The following is a 25,687-nucleotide window of genomic DNA, read 5'->3' as shown; positions in this document are numbered from 1 at the left end:
CAGACTGGCAGTCAGTGGAACCACGCCATTTTGAAACTGTGATTAATGGGTGTAAGACTGCAGATTTTTCTCTGTCGTTGAGATTGTATCCGGTTGACTTGATGTAATAGTTGGTTTCATCACATGTGCGGAGGGAGCTGGCAGTGAAGGGTGTAACTTAATATGCATTTCATAGAGCGGTACATGGACCGCCTTGCTGTCAGCTTGTAATCCATAGATTCTTGAGAAAACTCAGCTGCTGTGTTTGGTCAATGTGTAATTTGCAAGTAGCCAGATCACTGTGATTAGCTGTTTGACTTTGTAGCCTCTGAGGTGACAAAATTCAATTTTGTTGCAAGGATTTACTCACAAACAGGGGATTGGTCTGTTTGATTGATTTCTTTGATTATGTATATTATGTTGGGGTGATGCCGAGGTCAGCTTGCGCATTTGATGGAAAAAATGGACTTTATTCGACTTCAATCAATAAATAATGAAAAGGAAAGAAATTGTAAATGATTACTTCTCCTTTGATGAGCACATGCCAGTCAAACATTTCAGTATTGCTACTTTTTTCTGGAATTCAGTAAAGATAAAACGATGAAAATTTAATGAAAATTGGTCCCTTAGTGAATGAAGAAATTTCTTTTCATGAATTTGGTTGCGGTCATTACGTATAACATTTTCAGCTCACTGCTTGCTCTTTGATTAATGGAATGATGGAAGGTCATCTCCTAGGGTCCCACATTGTGCAATGGAATATTGTGATACCATCCATTATTGAACCTGCTCCCCCCGGTTTCCTGTAGACAGGTTCACAATCACCATAGAGAACAGTGGGTATGGGCTAAACCATAATGGCACAGGGTGGAAAACAACAAAAGAAAACTTAAGCATATGCCAAGGTTTTTCGCATTTCATAATTCACAATTTTCATTCATAGAATATACCTCTTTCAACATTCTTGTAGGGAGGCAATATTTTTAGCCACAGATTGCTTTTTTTCTCCAAAATTGTTTCAATTTTACATTATAGCCAGTATTCCAAATACCGTGTGGTGCTTGTGTCATGAAACATGCCAAATTGTGTCTGGCTTCAGCAAGACACTTTACATTAATTGGTCCTATTAGTCCCTTGAAAGCAGGGTCAAAGGTTAGAGGAACTGTATGTAATATATCAAATTATTTCGAAATTTCAGTAACAAAGTTGAGATTGGTAAAAAAGTGAAACAAAACTTATGTAATTGCAGATTTCTAACATCAAAATCTTGGTGACTGTTATAGTCGTTTTCATCTAGTAAGAAAATGTCTGCAAAAATGTTTAATCTACATGCAAGGCATTAAGTCTAATGGGTGTGGTTGTGCATTTTCAGTTGAGTGAGCATATACTCCTTAGAGCCATAGTGCATTAAACATATTGTATCTGACCACCTCACTTCACATCACCATACTAGATACGACAGCATGTACTTGCTGATGTTGACAGAGAAAGGTTTGGGAGAAAGGAATCGTCCGCCTGTAAAATATATTTACCAGTCTGATTGAGAAAAATGTAAGAGCCAAACTCCAAAGTGAGAGTTCCAGACTGCATGGTGAATATTGCTCAATGCAGTGAATTTAGAAGTTTGATGGCATTATAATTATTAAAAGTACTGCAACATAAGGTTTTACCAATGATGTAGATTAGACATGATTGGAACAGCAGGTCTTGTTCAAACTGAAACAGAAAGACACTTTGAACGTATGTCAGAGTTTCTTCTGTGTATGTGAGATTTACTGAATTCTCATTTTAAGTTGGCTATATTACATAGTTTTCAGCATTTGAACTTGGAAATAGCTTAAAAAATATGTTTTTGTAATTAAATGTTGTGTTTATCGTATGACAGCTTTGAGAGGGATGAAAACTCAGAAAAGCATCCACGGAAAACCAGCAGTCAATTATCAGGAATCTGATGTGGGCCATTTATTAAGCATTTTGTATTGGGTTTGGGGGGGGGGGGGCTGCAAATTGTGTTGAAAGTTGCTATTGTCGTCAACCATGCTATGGAAGTTTTCAGATCTCAGAATTGGGCTGAAGAAACTAGAATTTTTTAAAGTGATTCAATCTGCCAACAACACTGATAATCTTCACCGGTGTTAAAATGGTGAGGTTGTTGTGAACTATTGTTTTACATGTTGACCCTCCATCATTATGTAGTTTTAGACTGCTTTAATTATAATTCAGCCACCGTTACTGAATCAAAGCTGAGTATATTTCATTGAACTGTTCGGCTGCCGTTTGTTTAAAGCAGAAACTAGTCATCAGCTCTCTTTGAATTCCCGGCTGTAGCCGCCATTGTTTGCCAAGTGTGCCCTCTGGCAAAGCATTATATGCCTGCTTGGTCTCTGATTAAAAATTCTATCAAAGTAAACATTTGCAAAATTCACATCGTTTATGATAGGCTTGGGAATATTATGAAACAGTAAAACGTCGACGGTCGGGTGAATGCTGAATAACGAGGAGAATGAAGCGATGATGAAAGGTGGCTTGTTTCTGACCCCCTAGGCAAGCTGGAAAAGGGGACCACTGATGATTGGTACAGCTACTTGCTTTCAGTGAGATGTTCTTGTACCAGTGCATGCAGATTCAGATCTGTGGTGGCAATTTTCGTCTCATTTCCTGGAAAATATATCCTGTCATGTCAGTTTTATCTGTGAAGTTATTGTTCTGTAGTTATTTTACCATTTCTTGTCGTCAAATTTCTAAGTGTAAAAACAGCTATGTAGTGGGTGGTAATGTGGTGGGTAATAATTATTTTGTATGGAGGTGCCTTGCAAATATCATCCATGCATATGAATAACGTTCGTAACATGAAATTTTCTCTTGTTTGTTTACGGTCTTCATCAAAATGATGTCTTTCTAAATTGCTTCTGTGTAAATATATCATAAAATTAAAACGTCATCAGACTCTAAGCTGGTTGTCAGCTTGTAAAAAAGCAAATAGTGGTCATTTTGTGAGATGCAATGTTATGTATTTCCTCAATTTACAAGTCTGATTTATAAAGTGGTCACTTTTCATTTCTTTATTAATTTGTGAAAAAGTTACCACATTGTCCGGTGAGTGTTCTCATCTCCTTTCATTTAATATTGAATGCTGGTCATAAAATTATATGGAAAGCACAAAGAATGGGGGACAAACACCCTGGCTTTGTGAAAGTACCAGGATAAAACTCACTTCAGTTTGCTATGTGGCTAATAATTAGAAAACGATGTGTGATAGAGAATAAAGCCTATTTGAAGGTTTTTACACGGTGGGTTGCTGTATACATGGGTTACATGATGAAATAAATGGACTAATAAAACAATATAGAGGCAGAAATCTGTAGGTTTCTCTCTTTTCTTTTTGATGTTTTATGATGTGACTGTCTCATCACGTCACATCTCTTTCCAAATCCCGTATTGGCAGAAACACTGTAATTTCCTATGTTTGTGAATTTGAATAAACAGAAAACCAGGACTATTGGAATATTGGTCAAGAAATCATGAACCACAGATAACAATATAGGTTTTCCAGAATGAGTGTGGAAGCATATATCACAGTGGTCAGTTAAAATTGATTGTGCATGTCATTCATACAATTTATTTTCCTATCTGTTCATTTCTTTTTAGTTTTATTAAAGACTATATTTTGCCTATTTATGAAAATGTGTGATTTCATCATATGCTGATTTTTCTTTTGGAAACAAATAGTTTTATTCTTTTGTTTGATTTATGCATCTTTTTTTTTCCATGAACATTTTGCAGAGAGTTTGAAGAAGATGAATCCTCTCAGACTGCCACCACAACAAAATATGCTAAGTAAGTCAACCAACCAAACCAATCAAAGTGCCTCTGACATACTAGTTTGGATGTTAGTGCAAGATGTGATGTGATTGGCTGATCTCTCATTTCAGTACTTGAAATCAGTTTTATTCTTTTTTTCTTTTATTCTTTCGTCCACAAGTGAACCTAAAGCCTTATGTTCATATTTCTCATAGTCTACTTTGAAATATATGTAGTTTTCTGTATTTACTTTTTACAATCTGTCAAAAAACCTTAATAATTTCAAATTAATCATATATATTTTAAATATATATACTTTTCATTAAAATTCTTTCTGTATGGTCGGCTTCAGCTTTTTCTTTGCTTCACGTTTGAGTATTTTCTTTTTTCCAATGTGGATGTAGGAATGATGACGAGAGTAAACATGGCGACAAGGAACGCTTCGCCAGGTAAGACTGGCTTGGTGGTTCTTGTCTTTGTTGTTTATCCCCTTCAGTGCCCCCCATCAACCCCCCTCCCCCCACCCTACACTAACACATTGACTTTTCTACTCTTCAATTCTGTTCTCTTTTCTTTGCCTTGGTCCCAGCTTGTGAGTAGATTCTGTTTGAAGAGAGTTCGGTTATAGAGAGAGGGCTTTACCATATTACTACAACAACCTTTGCACTGTACCATTCAAATTTGTATTAAAAACTGCCTGCTGTGGGAATCAATGGTGTTGGCTACACCTGGGAATGACGCCCTCTCGTGGCAAGTATAGGGAACGTTTAAAAACAAAACTTTTGGCTTGTTATTTTTTCGTTTGCGTTAGTGGCATTATCTGTAGATTACAAGAAAGCTCTTTTATTTCACTTCAAACTTGTATATTGATTGGTTGGTTGGTTTAAATATTTGTAGCATTTTTGATATTTGAATGTACACAAACTAAATCAATTTGCTACTCCGCTACAGAGAGAATCACAGCGAGATAGAAAGACGGCGGCGCAACAAGATGACGGCATACATCACAGAACTTTCTGACATGGTGCCAACATGCAGTGCATTAGCCAGGAAGCCAGACAAGTTGACCATTTTAAGGATGGCAGTGTCACACATGAAATCCCTCAGAGGTCAGTTTGGTATAACTTCTCTGATTTCAGAAATTTTGCTTGATCTCAAATTCATTTCTGTTAACTTTACTGTATTGCTAGCTAGCTAACTAAACTGTTGAAATTTCCCCCACCCACAGCAGCCATTGATGCTGTCTTTGTCATTTTCAATGACGGTTGCAGCATTCTGTCGTATGCTAGGGGATCAGATGAGGCATACGTGTGATTGAACATGCACTGATGATATTTAGAGGGCTTGTCCAGCATTATGGTAACATATAGAGCACTGTCGTAGAATCAGAGTAAAACCAATCAATCACAATAAAAGTACAGACTCAATAAATTTGCTGAAGTTTAATTTTTTTCAAGGTGAATGCTAAACATACCGTCAAGTTGTAAGTCAAGTTGTACATTGTCATAATGATTTCAAACATTTTTTTCACGCTCTAGAAGCATCTGCATTGTTTTATCACGACATCTAATTTTTCTACCATAATTTTTTTTCTGTCAAAATCTGCACTTTCCAGAGATTTTTTTTATGAGAAAACCCTGGAAACTTGTCCGTGTTTCTTTTTATGGGAATTGTTCATATAAATGTATATGTAGATTGATTCACTGATCATTCACATTGATTTAACTTTTACAAATCAAATAGATGCTTGCTGTATACTCATAATTGCTTATCACTAAATAGAGAGCTGTGGATTCCCTGAAAAATGCTGATTTTGATTTAGTGTCCAAAAGTACACGGTGTGTTATAAAAATAAAACGTGAAGAACCACTATGATTTCGTAATGTCCATGAATTTATTTTGAATGTTACTTGTCAATTAACCATTTGGGTGCTAAAGTCTATTTTTATCGCCCGTATGTAACCCAGTCAATTTTTTCTAGATTTTTGCCAAAATTTTGATAAAAAACTGCTTTTCAAGAAATGTTAAGTCCATTTTGTCCAAAATAAAAAAAATATTGCAGAAAGATATGTGACAAATTGGTAAATTATTACATGCCTAGATGTGAGTGCAAATCAGTGCATTGATTTGAACAGGAACATCCTGGAAGTTAGCGGGCTGGTGAACGATGTACTGACCGGTTTCCATGGTTACCTGGTCCAGTGAAGACCTTCAACAATTTCAACGTCAAAGTAGACGCTGAACGCTAGATGTAAAATTTCCATCCGCGCACTACTCTTTTGATTTTTGTAAATAGTCGCGCCAGCGGCTTACTGACTACGCATGCGCATATTTATAATATACTATGCGAGTAACCGGAAGTGTACCCTTCTTTCGTGGGCGCCGCCATGTTTTTTTGAGTGCTTGTAAATAAACAAATTCGAAACGTGCTCGCTATTATTTTATAACATGCCATTAATAAAATATATCTTTTTTATTAGCGAGTAATTACTATTATCCACCCTGTCGCTGATACAAAATATCGTTACTATCACGCCTAAAAAATAGAAGAAGTGAGAAAACTGTCGTGCATATGAACGAGAACATTTGCAAAGAATGCTGGGATTGAATCTTAGAAAGGCGCCCTCTGTGTCAATAACTATGTGCAAAATTTGCCCGTTTTTAGAAGTAACGCTGGTTTTCAGCTTACAATATCGGAAGTTGGGCGGTACAGTTACTATTGCAAAGTTAATGATGGCACAATACGTCCCTTGTTAAACACAATAGGTAGTAATCATGGTAAAAATTGCCAATTTATGTCAAACTTTTTTACACATAACAGAAAATCTATACCTACAGGGTCTGACATCGTGTACGTGAACTGTCATCAGAGGGTAAACCGGTCATACTTGTACAAACGTATATAGAAAGTAACAATTAATTCTATTTTATCCTTTATGATTACTAATCATGAATCGATACAAATAACATTTTTAATCTCAACGCCTGGCGCGACACTAAGGGCTGAGCCCTATATAATATTATCTGTTTGATGCTGGTCTATAATGGTAAAATTGTTTGAAAATGCCCTGCATGTAACTAAATGTTATATAGCATAATTAACTGTGAAAAGGTATGTAATAAAAATATTATTGCCTGAATACATGGGTTTATGTGCCTTCGCAGCAGGAGACAATTTGCCCTCCTGGCGTCGGGCAAATTGTCACCTGCTCTCGGGCACCTAAACCCATGTATTCAGGCAATAATATACCGGTATAATGTTGCACTAAAATTTTAGCCAGAAAACTTACAGCATTCAAAAGGTTAAAATATAGACTATCTGAGCAAGTAAAGCAAAACCATACAGCATCACAGGATAAAATTACTTCGAATCCATACTGTACTAAAATCAATGTGAGGTCAATCAGCATCTGTCACTTTTAAATTATCTCCTCATTAATGTGGATGCTATTGTCAAGATCCCTGATATTTTAATATTTATTTGACCTGTGGTGGTTAGTGAATATCAACAGATTTGATTTTTTATATTTTTAATTTTTTTAAACAAATTTCCCAGTTTTACCGAACAAATGTCAATATCTACATAACTGTGTTCGATGCAAGGTAAATTGCCATAACTACTAGATACAGCATGACTTTCCATGATGTTGTATCCGGCAAAGTGGCAGATATCAATCCTAGCCAGAAAACTATCCTTGTCTTTCTCTGTTGACCATCAGAGTCTGGCTGGGCAAACTCTGGCAACAACAACCATATCAATATCATCCACTTCATAACTTGTCAGTGGGACAAGACAGATTTATCACAGAGCTCTGTCTTCCAACATTGAAATTTATGAATATTTCATTTATACTTAATGGACTATCAAACAGCGCCTTATTGGCAAAACCCAATGTCACTGATATTTTGACATTTATTTGACCCGTACTTTTTGGTGCTCAGTGAATAGCCACAGGTTTCACTGTTTGTCAGGTTACAAATATCGCACCTGGATCAAAAAGTGACAAGTTTATACAAAAACACCTTTATCAGTGAACACTTGGCTTCTCAAAATATTTACTATGGTGAGTAGTACACATGCTGACCTGCATTACCGTGGATGTGTTCATCAACTTTACCCCTTCACCACACATGGTTTGGCCCAAATGCCTTTGATATGAATGGTGATGTGGACCTGTTGACAGGGAATCAGGGAGGAATAGGTTAAAATCTATAAGTTTGTATCTTTGATGTAGGTACTGGCAACACAAGTACAGAAGGGACATACAAACCTTCATTTCTAACTGACCAAGAACTCAAACACTTGATATTAGAGGTAGGTCCTGATGCTCGTAATCAATATTTCAAACTTCTAGAAGCCATAGCCTAGCCCAGTCTACAGTGTTTTGTTTTAGGTATTTTCCTGCAGCTTGTCAATAATTTCGTTTTTGCTGCAAGACAAGCATTTTCAAGTACTGCCATTGAAGGGAATACACTTGAAGTTTGCTTTGTGAGTCTCTGGTGGACTTGTTTTGTTTGTAAAGCGTAAAGAGGGGCAGAAAATGGAAGACTCCTTGTTTGCTAGATGTCAAATTGTCCCAAGACACCCATTTTAAAACATATCCCCCTAAGTCATCCCACCAAGGGACCATGGTCATCCCCTATCTGAGAAATCAAGATATTTGCCATGGCAGCCAGCAGCACATGAATATTGGATGACCTCAGAGTTTTCCTGTCTCACCATCAATCATTTGTAAGTGACAGCTGTATATAACATGTCAAGAAAATATTTAACCAAAGTGTCAGTGGGACTTAGAGTTCCTCATTGAATTCTGCACCAACAGTTGCTCCAGCACTTGACTCCGCCTTATCAATTTTCGATTACTTGACAATTTATATGGCTTTTGCTCTTGTCTGCCTGACAGGCTGCCGATGGTTTTTTGTTTGTTGTCTCTTGTGAGACAGGCAGAGTTATATATGTGTCGGATTCCGTCACGCCGGTGCTAAATCAAACACAGGTAGGTGAGATTTCCAATCACTGATAAATGGATAATTTGTCACTGTAAATGATAGTGTTATATGACAAAGGAGGTTTGTTTATGGTCACAATGTACTTGAAATTTTGAAAGGAGGTACCGCATTGGGATGGCTTCAAGGGATGTACAAATCATGAAGTTGACCATTGCAAACCGGCAATAGCTAAATGAAGTTTTTTAAAAGCTCTTTCCATTCTGTATCCAAGGAATTGCACAAACTATGGTATACACTGTCAGATATGAGAGAAGGAAAAAATTTGACATCCTTAACCAGCAAGTAGCCATACCTCTTCACTTAAATGTACCCAACAACTTTGTTACGATTAAAAATTGAAAATTTTAGCTTCTTTTCTTTAGAATTCTCTTCTGATTGCTTTTGTATGGCATTTGAGCAGTAATATATTTAAGGTATTATCTCAATGTCCTGGGTCTCTGTTATATTTGCGTGATTCTCTTTGCAGTCTGATTGGTTCAACAACACACTATTTGACCTGGTGCATCCTGATGACATTGAAAAGTTACGTGAACAACTTTCAACATCAGAATCGCCAACAACAGGAAGAATCCTGGATCTCAAAAGTAGGTGTTACTCTTGTCACTTTTGTCTCATTCAACCGAATCATACGATCAAACAGGAAGTGAAAAAGAAAAATCGCAATGAGCATATTAAGTGGGTGTGCTTTAAAGGATTGTGATTGGTTCCATAACATTACCATGTGGATTGGCATGAGGATGTGCTTGTTGAAAATCCAGTTGACTAGTGACACTTGAATCTATTCACAAAACCAGAGAGTGTTTATTTACCCCTCATCTTGTTTACCAGATCTTATTTACCAGATCTTGGCTGCATTTAGTTGTCAATTTTATGAGAAAAAACACTTATTTGCTTTGTTTTATTCATTCAGCTGGAACTGTCAAAAAAGAAGGACATCAAAGTAAGTACCACTGACAGTTTATAAAATCCAATATATCTTGTTTATAATTTTGAATTTTTGAGTTACAAGACCTAGCATCTGACATATGTGATTTGCTGAATCAAACACTGTATACTGTACCATGTCAAAATATCAAGCAAAATGAAATCAGTAAACATCAGCAGTAAGCGAATATTTACCGATCACAATTTTGATTGTGCATTCATAGTGCATTCTGAAAAACGCTAATTTACTCCTGCATTGCAGCATCCATGCGTCTTTGTATGGGATCCCGGAGAGGCTTCATTATCCGGATGAAGATTGGCAATGCCCAGATAGATCCCATGGCATACGGACGGTATCAACACATGAGGAACATCCGCAATGGGCTCGGTCCTTCAAAAGATGGAGAGCATTACGCAGTCGTCCACTGCACCGGATACATCAAAAACTGGCCACCAGCTTCAGGTATAGGTATGATGATATACAAATGCAGTCGTCTCATTGACTGACACACATCACATGTTCAGTTTTACTTTTACTGAGCAGTTGTGTCATTGGCCAACAAAAGTCACATGATCAATGAGAAGATGAATCAGAGAAAAGCAATTGAACATTGTTTGTTCCGCATGTGACAAATTGTAAAATTTACATCAGTGAAGTAAAGTACACAAGAGGTTAATCACTTTCCATATTCAAAAGTGATTACAGAGTCATTGGTATTAACTTTGGAATATATACTTTATTTGTTTTTAATGTTATCTGCAGTTTCTTCTACTACTCCTAAAAGCATGGTTGAGATACACAGTATTCATATTGTCAACTCAGCCTGTACATGAGTTAACTGGCTTGTTACTGTTGACAAGTGAATTCAGGCCAGGACTAGAATTCAAGTGTAAACATTGACAGTGCATTTCACTTTTATTGATACTGTTATTACAATTTCATAGTTGGTATTTCAACATGCTTTGGGGAGTAGAACATGAACTTACAATTGCCGCAAAAAACAAGAATATTGAAAAATTCATCAATGGTTACAGCTACTAGGCCTTGAATGTCTGTTTTCATAGAAGTCTGACTTTGTTTCTTCATGGAAGTTTGATTTTAATCATTTTTACAGCTGCAGGTCGGGACCAGACAGAGGGAGAAGAAGGTCACAGTACAAACCACTACTGCCTGGTTGCCATCGGCAGACTTCAAGTCACCAGCTCGCCAAATTGTGCTGACCTAGGGGGTTCAGGCACCCCAACTGAATTCATATCCAGACATAGTATGGATGGCAAGTTCACATTCGTTGATCAAAGGTTAGTTCACAGTGTTTGTGAAATAGTGTTTTCAATTTACAGTGGAGTCACATTCACTCATTGACGTTGTTGCCTAGGATGAAATGTTGCGTGTTTCGAACATTTTAGGTGATAGAAAATGATATGTCATATATGAAAATGAGAATAAACTGACACCTTTCAAGTCATCTAGTTGTACAGTATAGGATTTGTGATTTATGACTATTCACCATTGATAACTTGTCATTATCATTGATTTACATACTTAAAGTATAGTAATTGATACACTTTGCATCAATGAATATTCTTTATGTTCCACTGCACTGCATTCTACCATAATTATCCTTAGGGTCCTAGCACCCCTGATGATATAATATTGCCATTTAATTTCATTTAAAGTGCTATTTAAATAAATCAATCTCAACACGTAAAGGTAAAGTATTCTAATCAAATGTATGTTCACTGTATATCTCTGTATTCCCCGGTATTGAGATCCAGTCCATCCTATTTCCTGTTATTGAGAACCCAATCCTCCATTGAGAAAAGCAGGATTTGACAAGGTCTGATGGTGAATTGGATAATTATAAAGTTGATCCTGAAGAACATTTAAAAATTCCTCCTGCTTGATAAACCTTAACAGACATCAGTTGCAACACAGTTCTGCTGTAGCTAGACTCTCTTCACAATGAAGCAATATAACAGAATATTTTACTTATAAGAGGATTAGAATATTAAAAGATATTCATGTGATCCTGTTCATAATTCAATCGTTTTAGTTGGTATCATTGTACATATTATTTATCACAAAGGCAAGTTTTGAAATCCTGCTGATGTGGGTTTTAAAGGATTTATTCTTTGAGTATTCCACATTTCATGTGATTATTTCAATTTTCATTTTCATATTCATTTTTTTTTCAGAGTAACTGGTGTCTTAGGTTATCAACCTCAAGAACTTCTTGGTAAATCATGTTTCGATTACTATCACCCTGAAGACATGAGTCATCTCAAAGACAGTTTCCAACAAGGTATTTCATAAGTCCTTCTTGATTTTAGTGGGTGAAATCTGACATTCTTTTATTGATTTCTGACATTTATATAATATTAGGATGTAATTATTGTTGACACATGAAAGGGTGGAGGGGTAGATCACAACTTGTGACCTGCATCATGCAGCATAGGGGTGATGGTGAATTACCCTGAGGTCAATCCTTTGAACTCAGCAAATAAAACAGTCATTTACAGGACACCTGTCAATAGGTCAGAGTTCACATGATTCGGTCATCAAGGTACAGGTGTTATCATTGACATTTTAAAAAAGTCCTTCCTTTGCATCATTTGCACAAAGGATGTACACATGACAAACCATTTCAGTTACACAGTAAGTGAGGCTACCCACAATTCCCCTTGATTTGTTCACTCAGACATTTTTTGCTAAAGGCTTTTTCAATTTTATCAGTTTCTTAACAATTTTTAACTTACAATTTAAGTTCAGGATTATTTGTTAAGACTATGTTCCAAAATTATTGATTATGTTTAACATTTAAGAGTAAATTGAATGAGAAGTTGATGTTCGGAGGTGTTAAAAATTGAACACTTGTCAAGATAAAGTTATCAGCAACTAAGATGGTCTCATCATACCACCTGTCAGACATTCAAACTTCCTTTGTAACGAACATTACAAAAAATCAATACTCTTTCTTTTGCCAACACAGATGCAACTTATTCCCTTAGTTTCCTTGAAAATATTGTGTATGGCTGTCAAAAATCTATGTCGACAAAATTACAAAATTGCTATCTCCTCCGCGGAAAAGGGGTTGATCTTCTCATTATTCACAGTGAGAAATCAGAAAATTATGATGATCAGAACTATGTTGCCAGAATTTTGAAATATGGACCGAGTTGTTCTGTGTACAGACGAAATTTGCTTCAGTTAAGTGAGTGATCTCCGTGTGTACAGATCATGGAGGATTGTGGGTAGCCTCACGTACTGTGTGTTATCCTTTCAAAGAGAACTTGACTTTTTTCAGTCATTGAGCAACAAATGTTTGCATATGAATAGAATGGTACAGGTGATGAGGGTTGAGCCCTCTTGAGTCGCCATTCCACAGAGCTTTGCTCTTTATATATATGTGTTTCTCATTTTAACCTCATGAGATGCAGCTGTTATAGTTGAAGTGATGTCTTCATAATGTTACAGGACAGCTTGTCAGCATCTTTTCTATTGCTTCATCATGAAACCTATTCTCACTACCAGACTTGAATAAAGCTATACATTTTGCTTTGATGTTGCAGGACCTGTTTATAGGACATAGGGTGAAATTTTCAATCAATAAATGTCACATGTTTCTATCTACTAGTTAAATTTTGTGTTGCAGTTCGCCATAAAAACTACCTAGTACACGTCCACCTAAATACCTAGTAACACATTTTTCCATGAAATTACACATAAAGTTTTCTTTCACTTACTATTGTGAAATTCAAATCAAGGTAGTTCGTGTGAGGGCGCTGTTTCTAGATACAGCAAGTTAAGGTTAAGATATACAGTTGAACAGTACATCATCAATTGGAGTGCAGAATTCTACGTTTTAATTTGTTTGTGTATCTGATTTTGAAAATCCAGGGTTTCTATCAAGTGTTAATTCTTACCCTTTTTTCCTTTTGTGCAGTTTTAAAATTGAAAGGGCAGGTGTTGTCAGTCATGTATCGCTTTCAAGCCAAGAATCGTGACTGGGTCTGGTTGAGAACCAGTTGTTTCAGTTTCCAGAACCCTTATACAGATGAAGTGGAGTACATAGTTTGCACAAATACCTCAGTCAAGTAAGTTATCCTGATGCTGTATTTTGCTCATGAGATCCCACTGCTGAATTCCAATTTTTAGTGGCACAGATTTAATTGTGTAGGATCAAACGAAAACAAAATTAGATTTGTGAACAAAAACTTTTGGATAAAAATGCAAGGGTTTTTCTAGAGCCCTTCAGCTATCTACCTATAACCAAATCCCATGATTAAAGGGAAGTTCACCAAGGTTGATTTTTAAACGTGCTACAATTGCATTTTAAGGCTTCATCAACTTAATGTATTTTGAATCATGGGAGAAAGCGCCAAGCTTGGCGCTTTCATTAGGTGATATGGCAGGGACCATCTTTGGATGGGTATGGCATTGTCATTCACGTTCACACCATAACTATTGTATATCTTATGCAAATATGCACAGCCTGGCGTGAACGTGAGTGGTTGGACAATGCCATACCACGGTCCCTTGTGGAGGGACTGTGGCCATACACACCGGGTGATGATGAAGCCCAAAAATGCAACTTCCACCACTATTTTTGTCCGGTTTTGGAAAAAACCATGCACGTTATACCATGCACGTTATAAATGGTGAAAACTGCTTTTCTGGAATAAGTGACCCAATAGCTAGCGCATATGTAAAAATCAGCCTTGGTGAATTTCTCCTTTCATATGAAACACTGACTGTGCCATCAGATCTTTAAGCCTTGCCAAGTGCCGATCTCCTGTCAATCCTGCAGAGTACAGATACATTGTCACCATTTTCTGATGGTAATTTTGTAGTGATCATACTGTGTCTTACTGAGTACTTCTGTGTTTCACTTTATCTTTCCAACAGAAACCTTCAGCAGAACCAGCAGCAACCGGAGTTAGAACCCGGTAAAGACAGCAGCAGCGGGGGTGATGTTCCTCAGTTAACACAGCCCTACCCTCTCCCCATTCAGCATTCAACACACGCCTACCCCCACGCTACTGTCGCGGACACCATGGTCAACAGGGGTGCTGCCTCAGAGGATAGGAAAGATGAGAAACCTGATACTGTCAACAGATTTGGTGCACAAAGATCAGACAACGATGGTTATCCCATCTTGCTGCCAACCACGGCATCAGAAACCAGCAAGACTAATTCCGGGAGCTCGTCTTCTGGATACAGAGGAAGTGTCTATCCCAACACATCACCTCAGGCAGGATACACCAGTACAAGTTTTGCCAGTAAAGCCCTGTCTACTCTGGCACAGCCTGGGAAGAATTATGCTTCGCAGGGTCCATGGCCCAGTCCAGCATCATATCCAAGCCCTGTAGAGGTCAGTGGAAGTTATTTTTCTATTCTGTCTCTGTCAGGTTTTGACAGTACAGACTTACAACCATGCTTTTTTCTTTTTAATTTCCATGATGGCCATATCATGTGCACTACTCTTCTGTGTTTTCTGCCCACCTCTTTCCCGCCCTCCCTTCCTTGCTCCATTTTCTCTCTCCCTCCGTCACTCCCTCCTCCCCTCTCTCTCTTTCTCTCTCTCCTCTCGGTCCCTTCCCCTCCCCTCACCCTCTCTCTCTATCTCTCCCCATTTCTCACATTCCCAACCTTCTACTCTTTCATCTCTTTTACTGTAAATATTAGAGTAAAACATATGATCATTGTTATTTTTGGTTAGATATATTGCGTAAATTGATATTTATGAAGTACAGCTGTTATTGTCTTATTCTCAATGAGGCTGTCTGGGTCAAATTTACAACGAAAAGACTCAAGTCTGTGGCCCAAACATAACCAATACATGATCATGATACAAAGAGATTAAGGTACAAAACACCTCGAGCACAAATATTTGGACTCTCAATCTTTTACAATACTTTTCTGATCTACTGCTGTTGGGTTCATTTTAAAGGTCTCGGAGTAAGCAAAGTTTTCACCATCTTATTTTTGTTAAAATTGAAAATCTAATTTTTTCATGCAGAGTTCTCACAGGAATGGCAGCCATTTGAATTTCAAATACATGTATCGTTAAATTTAACTTGTAGTATGTGCCTTGAAAGTGAAAGCTTTAAACTTTTGCTTAAACTTTCCTTAATGAATCTATCAACCACTCTCTTTCCAGATCAAGAATAAAAATGACGGTCATTGTGCAAATTTTGGTACCAGAGAAACAAATAACCCAGGATTTGCCGATATTTAAAATTCAAAATGGCCGCCATCCCTGGGTTAACTCTATTGAGAAAAAGAAAATTTTTGAATTTCGAAAAAACTAAGCCTGTGAAAAGTTTTCTTACACCAAGAGCTCTAAAATGAGCCCCCTCAAGTGGTAGATCAGAAAAGAATTGTAAAAGTTTGAGAGTCCATATATCTGTCCCTGAGGCACAAGTTCTACCTAAAAGTACTTTGTTTCCATAGTGGCATAAGTTTACAACTATCATTGACTCCTGACTTTATGCTTGATTTTGAAAGAGAATGGTTGAAAGTTTCCTGAAGGAAAGTGTTGGCAAAAGTTTAGGTCTTTCAAATTTTAGGGGGCATACTACTTTACTTGTAAATACTTTGTGAAACCTACCTGCATGGCTGTGTACAGGGTCCAGCCTTATGGTTGCAAATGATGGAGGTATTACCTCCATTATATTTCAGAGATATTTCTGCAGTGAAAGCTAAATGTGTTGTTTTACAAAAAGATAAGACTGTCTATTAAAACACATACTCTCAAATTCTTTCAATACAGGGCAGTGCAGGCGGCCCCAGCACCACACAAGCCAGTGGTTCATACTCATCACACACAGCCCAGCCATCAACGCCTCTGTCTGCTACACCATCCCCTGGGCCCACCTACACACAGTTACAGAATACAGTTGGAGCCAGACAAGTAGCCTATCCATACCAACAAGACAAAGGTGAGAAACGAATGACAAATTGGACCTTAACTGGACAAACGATTTTCTAATTTCAGCAGTTGTTCATATATCTCCAAGTGAATTTTAATCTAAAAATCATCGTCTGCTTTTTGATGATGTATCTCAAGCTGCCAACCATATTTTGTTGTTGATAATGCTCCTTGGAAATCATCAGCTAATTATAAGACTTTCCATCATACATATATTTGCGTCTGACAACCACTCCAGGCGTACACCGCTCTATGTGTCGGGATGATTCAGGTAATCACAGAAAATACCGTTATGCGAAACAGAAGATCATATTCTTCATACGGCAAAACATTCTGGAACTGTTCTATGTGAAAGGTGGTTGTCAGCATTGTGCGACGAATCTAGCTTTGTTTGACAGTAGAATGCTTATATACATGTACTTCTTCCATTTATACGAGACTGTCATGCTCTCTCTAACTCTGTGCATCACACACCATTTTGTTGTGTATGGCAATCCATTGTCCTGTTAACACTTCAGTAATACTACGGTAGATCCTGTTAGGTCTTCAGCACCTTGTGAAACGTACTAATTGACAGTGTTTCCATGGTAATGTCATTGCTTTTCCCCATCGTTGCACGTATCCTACACCCTCTCTTTGTGTACAGTACTGTTTTATGTTTCAATATTGCATGTAACATTATCATTTACTTTCTACATTATTTTTCACACCAGGAGCACATCCCCGTCCAAGCCATTCGACTACACTACAAGGTATTCATTTTGTGTTATATTGTTATAGTACCCACTATCCCTGCAACATTAGATAAGTTTATTTTTTAGTAACCTTTGTTTGAGAACTATATTGATTGCTGTTACAATCAATTGTCTCTTTTTTAAGCAACTTTTCGAGAATAGATGGTTATTGTTTTAGTAGTAACAACTTTGCTTATGATGTGTTATTGTTTAAGTCTTCTAAAAGAATCCACACACACAAAAACACATGTAGATAGTACTGATCAGAAAGACTATTGACTTCCTGAGTGTCCGTTTGTCATGTGTTTTTACTTTCCATTGTTTTCATTTCAGAAGGGCAGCCAGTGGCCTACAGCAGCAGAGACGGCCATTCCTTACCAAGGCGCGACGCAGCGATGTGGTCGCAGTGGCAGAGTGCGGCCGGGAATGCACAGTCCAGCGGTGACCACCCACAGCAAGCCCCATCCCACGGACAACACGGAGAAGAATTCCAGGAAATCTACAGAATTCTGGGAGATCACCAACAGCAGCCTCCTTACAATAATGTAGAAGATTTTGGAGACCTCTCAATATTTACCCCATTCACTGAGTAGCTCCCCTCCCTTGTTGAGCAACGTCTCCTTCTGCCAGAATGGTTTGTTCCAATTTTTCAGGAGCCTCCAGAAAGATAATATTGCCCTTGTTCTTCTTTGTGGCTTCAGTGACTGCCAAATAGTCATGCCACTGTACTGCCCTTAGGAACTTCACCTTTAGTCTCTGGTAATTTCCGTTGATATTGATACAACCAAGGTAACACATTTCCTCCACTGATTGTGAGCAATATTTTCATTTTCTTTTTAATTTGAGCCGGACAATCATATTTCTGTTCTTTAAGTCTATATTTAGATCACAGGTTACATTTGAGAAGAGCTGTGGAATGAAAAAGCCAAAGCAAATACATAGCCCAGTCCACCCTCCCACCGCTGTTATAGTAACAACTAAAAAAGAAATCCCTACACGTTCTATACCTTCCATTACTTCAAATTTCCTTTTAGAAAAAGTAGATAACAATTTTGTTTTGTAACACAATTATTGCTGGTAACCCATGACATGAGCAGGATGTGTAGTTTATTCAAATAATTAGATGCATCTACATAAAGGCTGAATGTGTATCAAAGAGTTGATACGAGACAAGGGGTGGCTTTGAATGGCAAACTGTAACTGATGGCTATTTCTAGTGTGCAGTTGATTTTGTAGGACCACTTACTCTTGCAGGATTTCTCTCTGCCCTAATGTGCAATTTTGCAAAACAATTTCTAGAAGCACGATGAATCGTTAACCACCACTCTAAGTTTTTGACTGTTTTCCTAGAGAGATACGAATACTGCAAAGAATGTGGATAAAGATTTATCAACTTTGCTATCTCAAACATTTTATTCTCTGCTATAAGACTTGTCTCTCCATAAAAAATGCCACTGATGACTTAGGTATTTTTAAGTTTTGGGTTGATTTTACAATGTTTGTGGCACATGGATCAAACATTTGTCCAATAACTACACACTACAACCATTGACACCAAAACAGATGGATCAATTAGTAAAAATCAGTAATTAGTGAAATAAGACCAAGCATCTCCCCATAAGTCGCCCCTGTCAGTCAAAATTAATGAAAGCCAATCAAGATGAGTCTCATTTGAATTTAACCAATCAGCATCGAACATTTGGCTTCTTAATCATTGCTACATTTGAAATATTTCATTTTTTTATCCTATGAACAGAAATAGCAGCCCTTTCTGTATGATACATCATAACTAATTTGATACCTTTCTAATCTACCCAAATACTTTATGAGAGAAATATTATTTCTCGTCTGGATTGTAGAGTTGCATGTGAATTCTCTTCTGCTTTTATCAAACATCAAATTCTTGTCAGGAACTGTAAAACACAGAGTACCATGGCAAAATATCACACCTCCTTTCAGTTCATTCAAACCTCACTTTTATCACCAAGAATTTTTTATGACATTTTATTTACCTTAACATTTCAACTTTTATCTTCAGTTTATTTAAATATTTTACATCTTGTCTTTTTATTTGCCGTGCATTGCTTCACTTGTAGATTTGTCATATGTTTTAATTATTTTTACTTTCTGAATTGTACATAGAAGGTAGCACACATCACCTACTAGATGACTGATCACAATGCGACAAACAACAGGAGAGTTCATGTAATACCACAAGCTAGTGTTGTAGTCTGACTGCAGCTCCTGTATAGTAAAGGATTTTACAAAAAGTGACGTTTAAATTATATTAATGATCTCTGGCGAGAATGAATTCGCAATGTTCAAAGTGTAATCCATGCAAAGCTCTTTTCAGAGGAAGTCTCTTTTTAAATCTTTTCTTTTTTGAATATTTTTTTGTGTCTTTGATGTAGCTATTACAAAAATGAAACTACCCTTGCAGGGTAGGTTAGCACAGCCAGAAACCAGCATCCTCAGTTTTTCTTCCGATGTGAAACTCTCATTCTCAGATTTTTGTCAATCATGCCTCATTTGAATGAAGTGCAAAATCTTTCTGCTTTGCAGTCTTTAACCCTTACATTACCATGGTATGGCCCAATTCCATTGTGTTCTATGGTAAAGTTAGACATCTCCACTGTAAAATGGGGATGAACAGAGAGTACATGTTCTTTGAACTGCCTTGTACCCATTTTTAACGATCAAAAAGATGAGAGATATCTTTGCCACAATGCTATAGAAACTGTGTATAGCTTACTTCAACAATAGTTATTTTTAGTTTGAATATTAGAAAATAATTATTGATTCGAGGTGTAACTTTAACTTGTATGTTTAAGTTCATCAGTTGATGTGTGTCAGTAGATATCTTTGTCATGGAACCCACCCATTTCATGGCAGTAATGTTGGTTAAGTTGTCGTAATGAATTAATCTTAAACTGAGAAAGAAACCTGAAAAAAATCATGCTTGAGGCAATCTTTTTGCCCCTTCAGAAAATGTATGTACCTGTACTTATTATTTTGATGCTCTGTAAGTGTGCTTTGTCCCTTATTGAATATGTATGCTTTCAGTGTGTTCATTGTCATTCAGACACTAGGCAAAGTGTCTAACTGTTCACAAATGTAGCATGTCTGTTTTTACCATCAAAATTTTTCACAACTATGAAGAAGGTTACGGTTTTTGCTAACTCCCACTTTTCTCTGTTCACCTACAAGTCACATTTTGCCATTCATTTCAAAACTTTTCATACACTGTATATACTTTTTCATTTTGAGTCCTGATTTGCCGATCAACCATTCTATAACCCATTTGACCATTAACCCTTTGCACCCTGACCCCCTGGTTCTCTATGACATCATCAGACATTTATGTCCGAGCCGGGTTCAAAGGGTTAAAGATGAGAGAAATGGCATATTGGAAACTAACAGGAATATCCCAATCTTGACTGACAAATTTGCACAGTTGCTGTTTCTGTGTATGCAGAGCAGGTTTCTTCCCTTAAGCCGACTCCTTTACACGTTGGCTGTGTACTCAGCATCCAGATTAGACAGTGTCCGGTGTATACAGTGCCATTTGTCTGATTTGTCAGCTTCATCATCAGTTTGTCAGAGTAGTTATCAGTCACTGTGGCAATGGGATAGTATCAAACATGCCAGGATTTGTACTTGATGACCTTTACGTCACAGTAGGTCAGGTTACTCATCAAGTAAGCCACAACTATGTCCATATAGTTGAGAAATGACCATCCCAGTTACTGAACATTAATATTTCTTTTGATGTTGTTTGATATTTAAAAACATAACATTATTTTAGAATAAGATTGGTAAGTAACAACTTTGTCACTTTAGGCTAAATAAAAAATATGTGTTTCCGTAACCCAACCTACAACCTAGATATTTTTTTGCATTTTCAAAACATTTCCAGTAAATTCTCAAAATTTTATGGTGTTATAGGTCTCAACCAACGAATAAAAAAAATAAAAGAATTTCCTCCAGCCTACCCCACCTAATTTTTTGAGGCATGTAATGGGAAACACAATTTTTTTTATATGGCTTAATGAAACAGACCATGTTCCATCTGTTCGTTCCTGTTGATTTGTTTTGTTTGTCATTACTCAGACATACATGTACACACATTATTTTCACTTTGAGTGAACTTTTAAAATTTTGAGAGGATGGCACGTTGTCTTTTTTTTACAATTTTAATAGGGAGAGCGTGTTTTTACAGTTGTCACATTGTGTTCTGTATATCAAGTATTTCACATCCATATGTTGGACATGTGGTCTCAAAGTTTTTTTCAAAGTAAAGGACAAAATCTTTTTCATTCATATTATTTGTAAGTCTGTAAGGTAAACAGAATCATGTATTGTATTACAGAAAGTAGTGAGTCGGTAATGATATGTATGTCCTGGCAAACCATAAACAAAAAGATCCATCGCTGAAGGGCATTCCCTATTGCTTCTCCACTCTTATAGGTGGAGCATAGAGAGCGCCCTCTAGTGAGTGATCTGTCAGTCTAAGCAAACCGCCTCCATTGCAAAAATGTGTTTCACCCCATTGCCATAATGTTTGACTAACTGCCATGTCGGAAGTCTTAAGAATTTATCGTTTACACTGTTTCTTTTTCCAAACATATCACAGCTAAAAATATTACGGATTGTCTCTGTGTTTTTTTTATGTGAAGGTTTTGTGTACAGAAGTGTTGAACCAGCGCAACAAAAATCTGGCTGTCTTGTCCCCAGAGCAAAAATTCCATTTCTGTGATAGTGTCTTCTTGAAAGTTATCTGTAGGTGTGTGGTCTTAATTTGATTGTATCATGAATCTAGACACCCAACATGTTTTTGTAAGATTTTTTTTATCACAAGTGTAGCGGTACTTTGGCAATTGAGAAGTCCATTATTCTACAACTGACATTTAGAATGATGAAAAAGTAAATGCTACTTTAATTGATATCAAGTTTTAAGAAAATAACAGAAGTCAATAGATATGTACAGAACACATTTGATGCGTTCATTCTAACAAGCTCAGATTGTATAGAGTATCATATTGATATTAGAGTTAATGATCAGAGATCTGAGACACGCAATTCCAAAATTTACTGCTCAGATGAGGTGTCTCAAGCCATATATTTAACAGATTAGGTCAATAGGCAGCTTGATACATTGTTACATTTGAGTATGCTTTCATTTGATATATTGTTACATTGTTGCATTTTAGCATGCTAACATGCAGTTCATTGGTCATGCTGACATTTGCATATGTAATTACAAAGATCAAAGGTGACAGTTGACTGGAAAAATTTTATGTTAATGTTTTTTTCCATAGATATTTATATCTATGAGTTATCACAGTGCCATTCCAGAGAGGACATTTATTCCAGTATATTCTACAATATGTTTTTTTCTTTTCTATAATGATTTGTAAGATACATGCTTTATAGAAATTTTTGAAGGGTTTTAGAATTGCCATAACAGCAAAGCAACAGTGTCATTCAAGATGTTAAAACAAGGACAGTAATTTTTGTAACTTGAGAACACTTTTAACTGTAAAGTAAGGATGTTACATAGTGCAAACGAATTTGTAGTAATTGTAGTGAAGTTTTTTCTTCTTTAGTTTCATTGTGATACCGTGAGACAGCCATATTTGCAATGAAAGAAACTTCTAGAAAAGTACTGTAGCCCATGAATAAAATGTAAGTGTAGAAATTCAGTGTTTGAGAGCTAATCCAAGACAAGAAGGGTAGAGAGCAAGAGTGAAATAAAAAGATGGAAGTCAAAAATATACAGTTTACTTTTATATGTGACAGGGGTTTCCTTGTTATGACAGTCCAGATTTAAGTTCCCACTTGAAATAATCCCTTCTATCTAAGGGGATTTATCCAGTTCCTGTATTTCACACATTCTAACTTTCATTCACAAGTGGACAAGTTTGTGTGAGAGTGTACTATCACTAGCTAGGTGCATATTTTGTTTGGTGGTCTGGCTTTGGAAAAACGGTTGGTCCTTTCTTGGACAGAATGAAATCACATGTACCTTCCATTTTAAGATTTCCTTTTTAATTCACTCTTGCAGTATAGTATTAAAAAGAGAGAAAAAATATTTCAGTCATTTTGAGAAATCAATTATATGTATTATGGTATACTGAATAAAAAAATATAATTCAAAATAGTTGTGGTTGCAGTTTGAACATGTTAATTTTGTTCATGTATAGGATGCAAGAAATGAAAGAGATTTGGAATCGTGATATGAGTAGCTAAGTAAGCACGTCCTGTGCATTTCCATAATCTTATAAGCTTAACACAGTACTGTTCTGATGACAAAGCCATGCCCTTTTCTGTTGCAGGTCTTCTGATACAGGTCTTACAAAGTTGCGTTATGATGTTCTTTTTGTTTTGATCAATCAACTTAGAATACAAGTAATCTCATATCCAACAACTGGACTATCAAATTTTGGAACTTCATTACATTCCGCTCAAAATGTCTCTCTAATCACCAGTCCACCATTACTAATATTTTTGTTACAGTTCTTGTGAATTTTCTGTTTGTGACGTCCTTGATGCGGCAGCTCACTGACATTTAGGGACATTGTAAGTGCCACAGTAAAAATACCACGAAATGCTCTACTTTCGACAATTATCTGAAAAATAACCTCGATATCGTGAGAGAGGAAATCATAAATTTAAAGTCGATGATCACTTTCACTGTATCATCTTTCTGATATGTCAAAAATGCTTCGAAATGGTCCCATCACCTTCTGCTGAAGACAGCTCAGTCCCGGAGCCCGGTGTGTAACAGCGCCATTAGCGACTAACATGCAAAAAAAATTGTGCAATAGTGTTCATAGGCGATGTATGATGGCGCTTTGTGGCTAAATCTGGCACCCCAACATCGACCGGTCGAACGTTCGAACATAGGGAACAGATGAAAGGACCCTGGGGTGGGGAGGAGGTTTTTTGTTGCAACGGTTTACCTTATTTGATTTTATTAATTTTGACTGTGATATTTCAAAGAAAGCTTTCGACTCCAAACTGTCTGACTGTGTTTTCAATACCTACAATATTCCTGATCTCCTCTTCAACCAGTGCACTTACCACTCTAATTGCTGCGCAAACATTGCCAACTGTTAATGACTTGTTAATGGATTAGCTTAATAAGTCAACACCACAGCCGTCCCACACGTAGTTAAATAAGGATTTAATGCGTGTGGTACGGCTGTGGTGTTGACTCAACCACTTAATCCGCTGATACCGACAACGGATTACGAAGTTAGCAATGTTTTCGAGCAATTACAGTGGTGTACACAAGTTGGAGAGGAGATAAGGACTTGTCGGTAATATATAAAGCAGTCAGACGGTGTGGAGTTGAACTCTTTATTTGAAATATCAAGGTCAAAATTAATAAAATCAAAGGTAAACCCTTGCACAAAAAACCCTTCCCCACCCCAGGGTCCTTTCATCTGTTCCCTGTGGTTCGAACATAGTTGATCGCTATTTTGCTAATGTCTAGTTCGCATGCGCAAAGACCTATGACAATTTTCCGACCTGCTCCGCTACAGGACGGAGATAAGGGACCGTTCAGTTTTTACGACCGGGGGGGCCGGCAAAATCCAGGGGGGGGTCATCGTAATTTTGGAATCCGCAAAGGGGGGGTCATTGCTTTTTCACTGGTAGGAAAGGGGGGGTCACCACATTTTCAAAAACATAATACCAACAATAAAGTTCACTTTATGCCATGGCCATGATCGACCCTCTTTACCGGCGGGCCGCCTTCGGCGGCCCACTACAATAAATATACATTATGTATTACCCATGACCCTCTTAACGGCAGACGCCTTTGGCAGCCCACTCCAATTAGGTTTACTTCATGCAATGGCCATGATCGACCCTCTTTACGGCGGGCCGCCTGTGGCGGCCCACTACAATAAATTGACTTTATGTAATACCCTACGGCAATCTTACCGTAAAATTCCCAATTGAAGCCGCGGCTTGTATTTGAAACATTTTTGAGGGACCCCTGGGATCATGCACTTAATAATGGTAATGGCCGCGGGCCTTCAGCGGCCCTGTCCGGTAAAGTGTACTTTATGCAATAGCCATGATCGACCCTCTTTACCGGCGTGCCACCTTTTGTGGCCCACTAGAATAAAGTTGACTTTACGTAATGGCCCATGACCCTCTTAACCGGAGGGCTGCCTTTGGCGAACCACTCCAATAAAGTTTACTTTATACAATGTCCATGGACATGAGTTGTCTATGGAAATGAAGTTAAAAATTGCCTTACAGTCGTCCTAATTAACAGACGTTTCCATGGATGTG

At 37.2% G+C, this 25,687-nt stretch overlaps 1 protein-coding gene across 6 annotated transcripts in view; it reads left to right on the top strand.

Moving 5' to 3' along the window:
• Window positions 1-23,540, top strand: part of LOC139121132 (aryl hydrocarbon receptor nuclear translocator 2-like) — a 69,229-nt gene extending 45,689 nt beyond the window's left edge. Inside the window, exons 3-17 of one of the 6 annotated variants that reach the window (XM_070685781.1) lie at window positions 3,763-3,816; window positions 4,185-4,229; window positions 4,732-4,889; window positions 8,016-8,095; window positions 8,685-8,777; window positions 9,257-9,374; window positions 9,701-9,730; window positions 9,977-10,177; window positions 10,830-11,013; window positions 11,911-12,017; window positions 13,659-13,809; window positions 14,621-15,086; window positions 16,488-16,656; window positions 17,360-17,398; window positions 17,714-23,540. In XM_070685781.1, coding sequence (XP_070541882.1) covers window positions 3,763-3,816; window positions 4,185-4,229; window positions 4,732-4,889; window positions 8,016-8,095; window positions 8,685-8,777; window positions 9,257-9,374; window positions 9,701-9,730; window positions 9,977-10,177; window positions 10,830-11,013; window positions 11,911-12,017; window positions 13,659-13,809; window positions 14,621-15,086; window positions 16,488-16,656; window positions 17,360-17,398; window positions 17,714-17,973 — 2,155 coding nt within the window. In that variant the 3' untranslated portion in view covers window positions 17,974-23,540. Of the gene's footprint in view, window positions 1-3,762; window positions 3,817-4,184; window positions 4,230-4,731; window positions 4,890-8,015; window positions 8,096-8,684; window positions 8,778-9,256; window positions 9,375-9,700; window positions 9,731-9,976; window positions 10,184-10,829; window positions 11,014-11,910; window positions 12,018-13,658; window positions 13,810-14,620; window positions 15,087-16,487; window positions 16,657-17,359; window positions 17,399-17,713 lie in introns of all 6 variants that reach the window. The other 5 variants (XM_070685780.1, XM_070685779.1, XM_070685784.1 and 2 more) reach the window with 5 other exon arrangements.
• The last annotated feature ends 2,147 nt before the right edge of the window (window positions 23,541-25,687 follow it).

Source organism: Ptychodera flava, chromosome 21 (genome assembly GCF_041260155.1).
Source record: "Ptychodera flava strain L36383 chromosome 21, AS_Pfla_20210202, whole genome shotgun sequence".
NCBI lineage: Eukaryota > Metazoa > Hemichordata > Enteropneusta > Ptychoderidae > Ptychodera > Ptychodera flava.
This window is presented reverse-complemented; position numbering and strand designations above follow the sequence as displayed.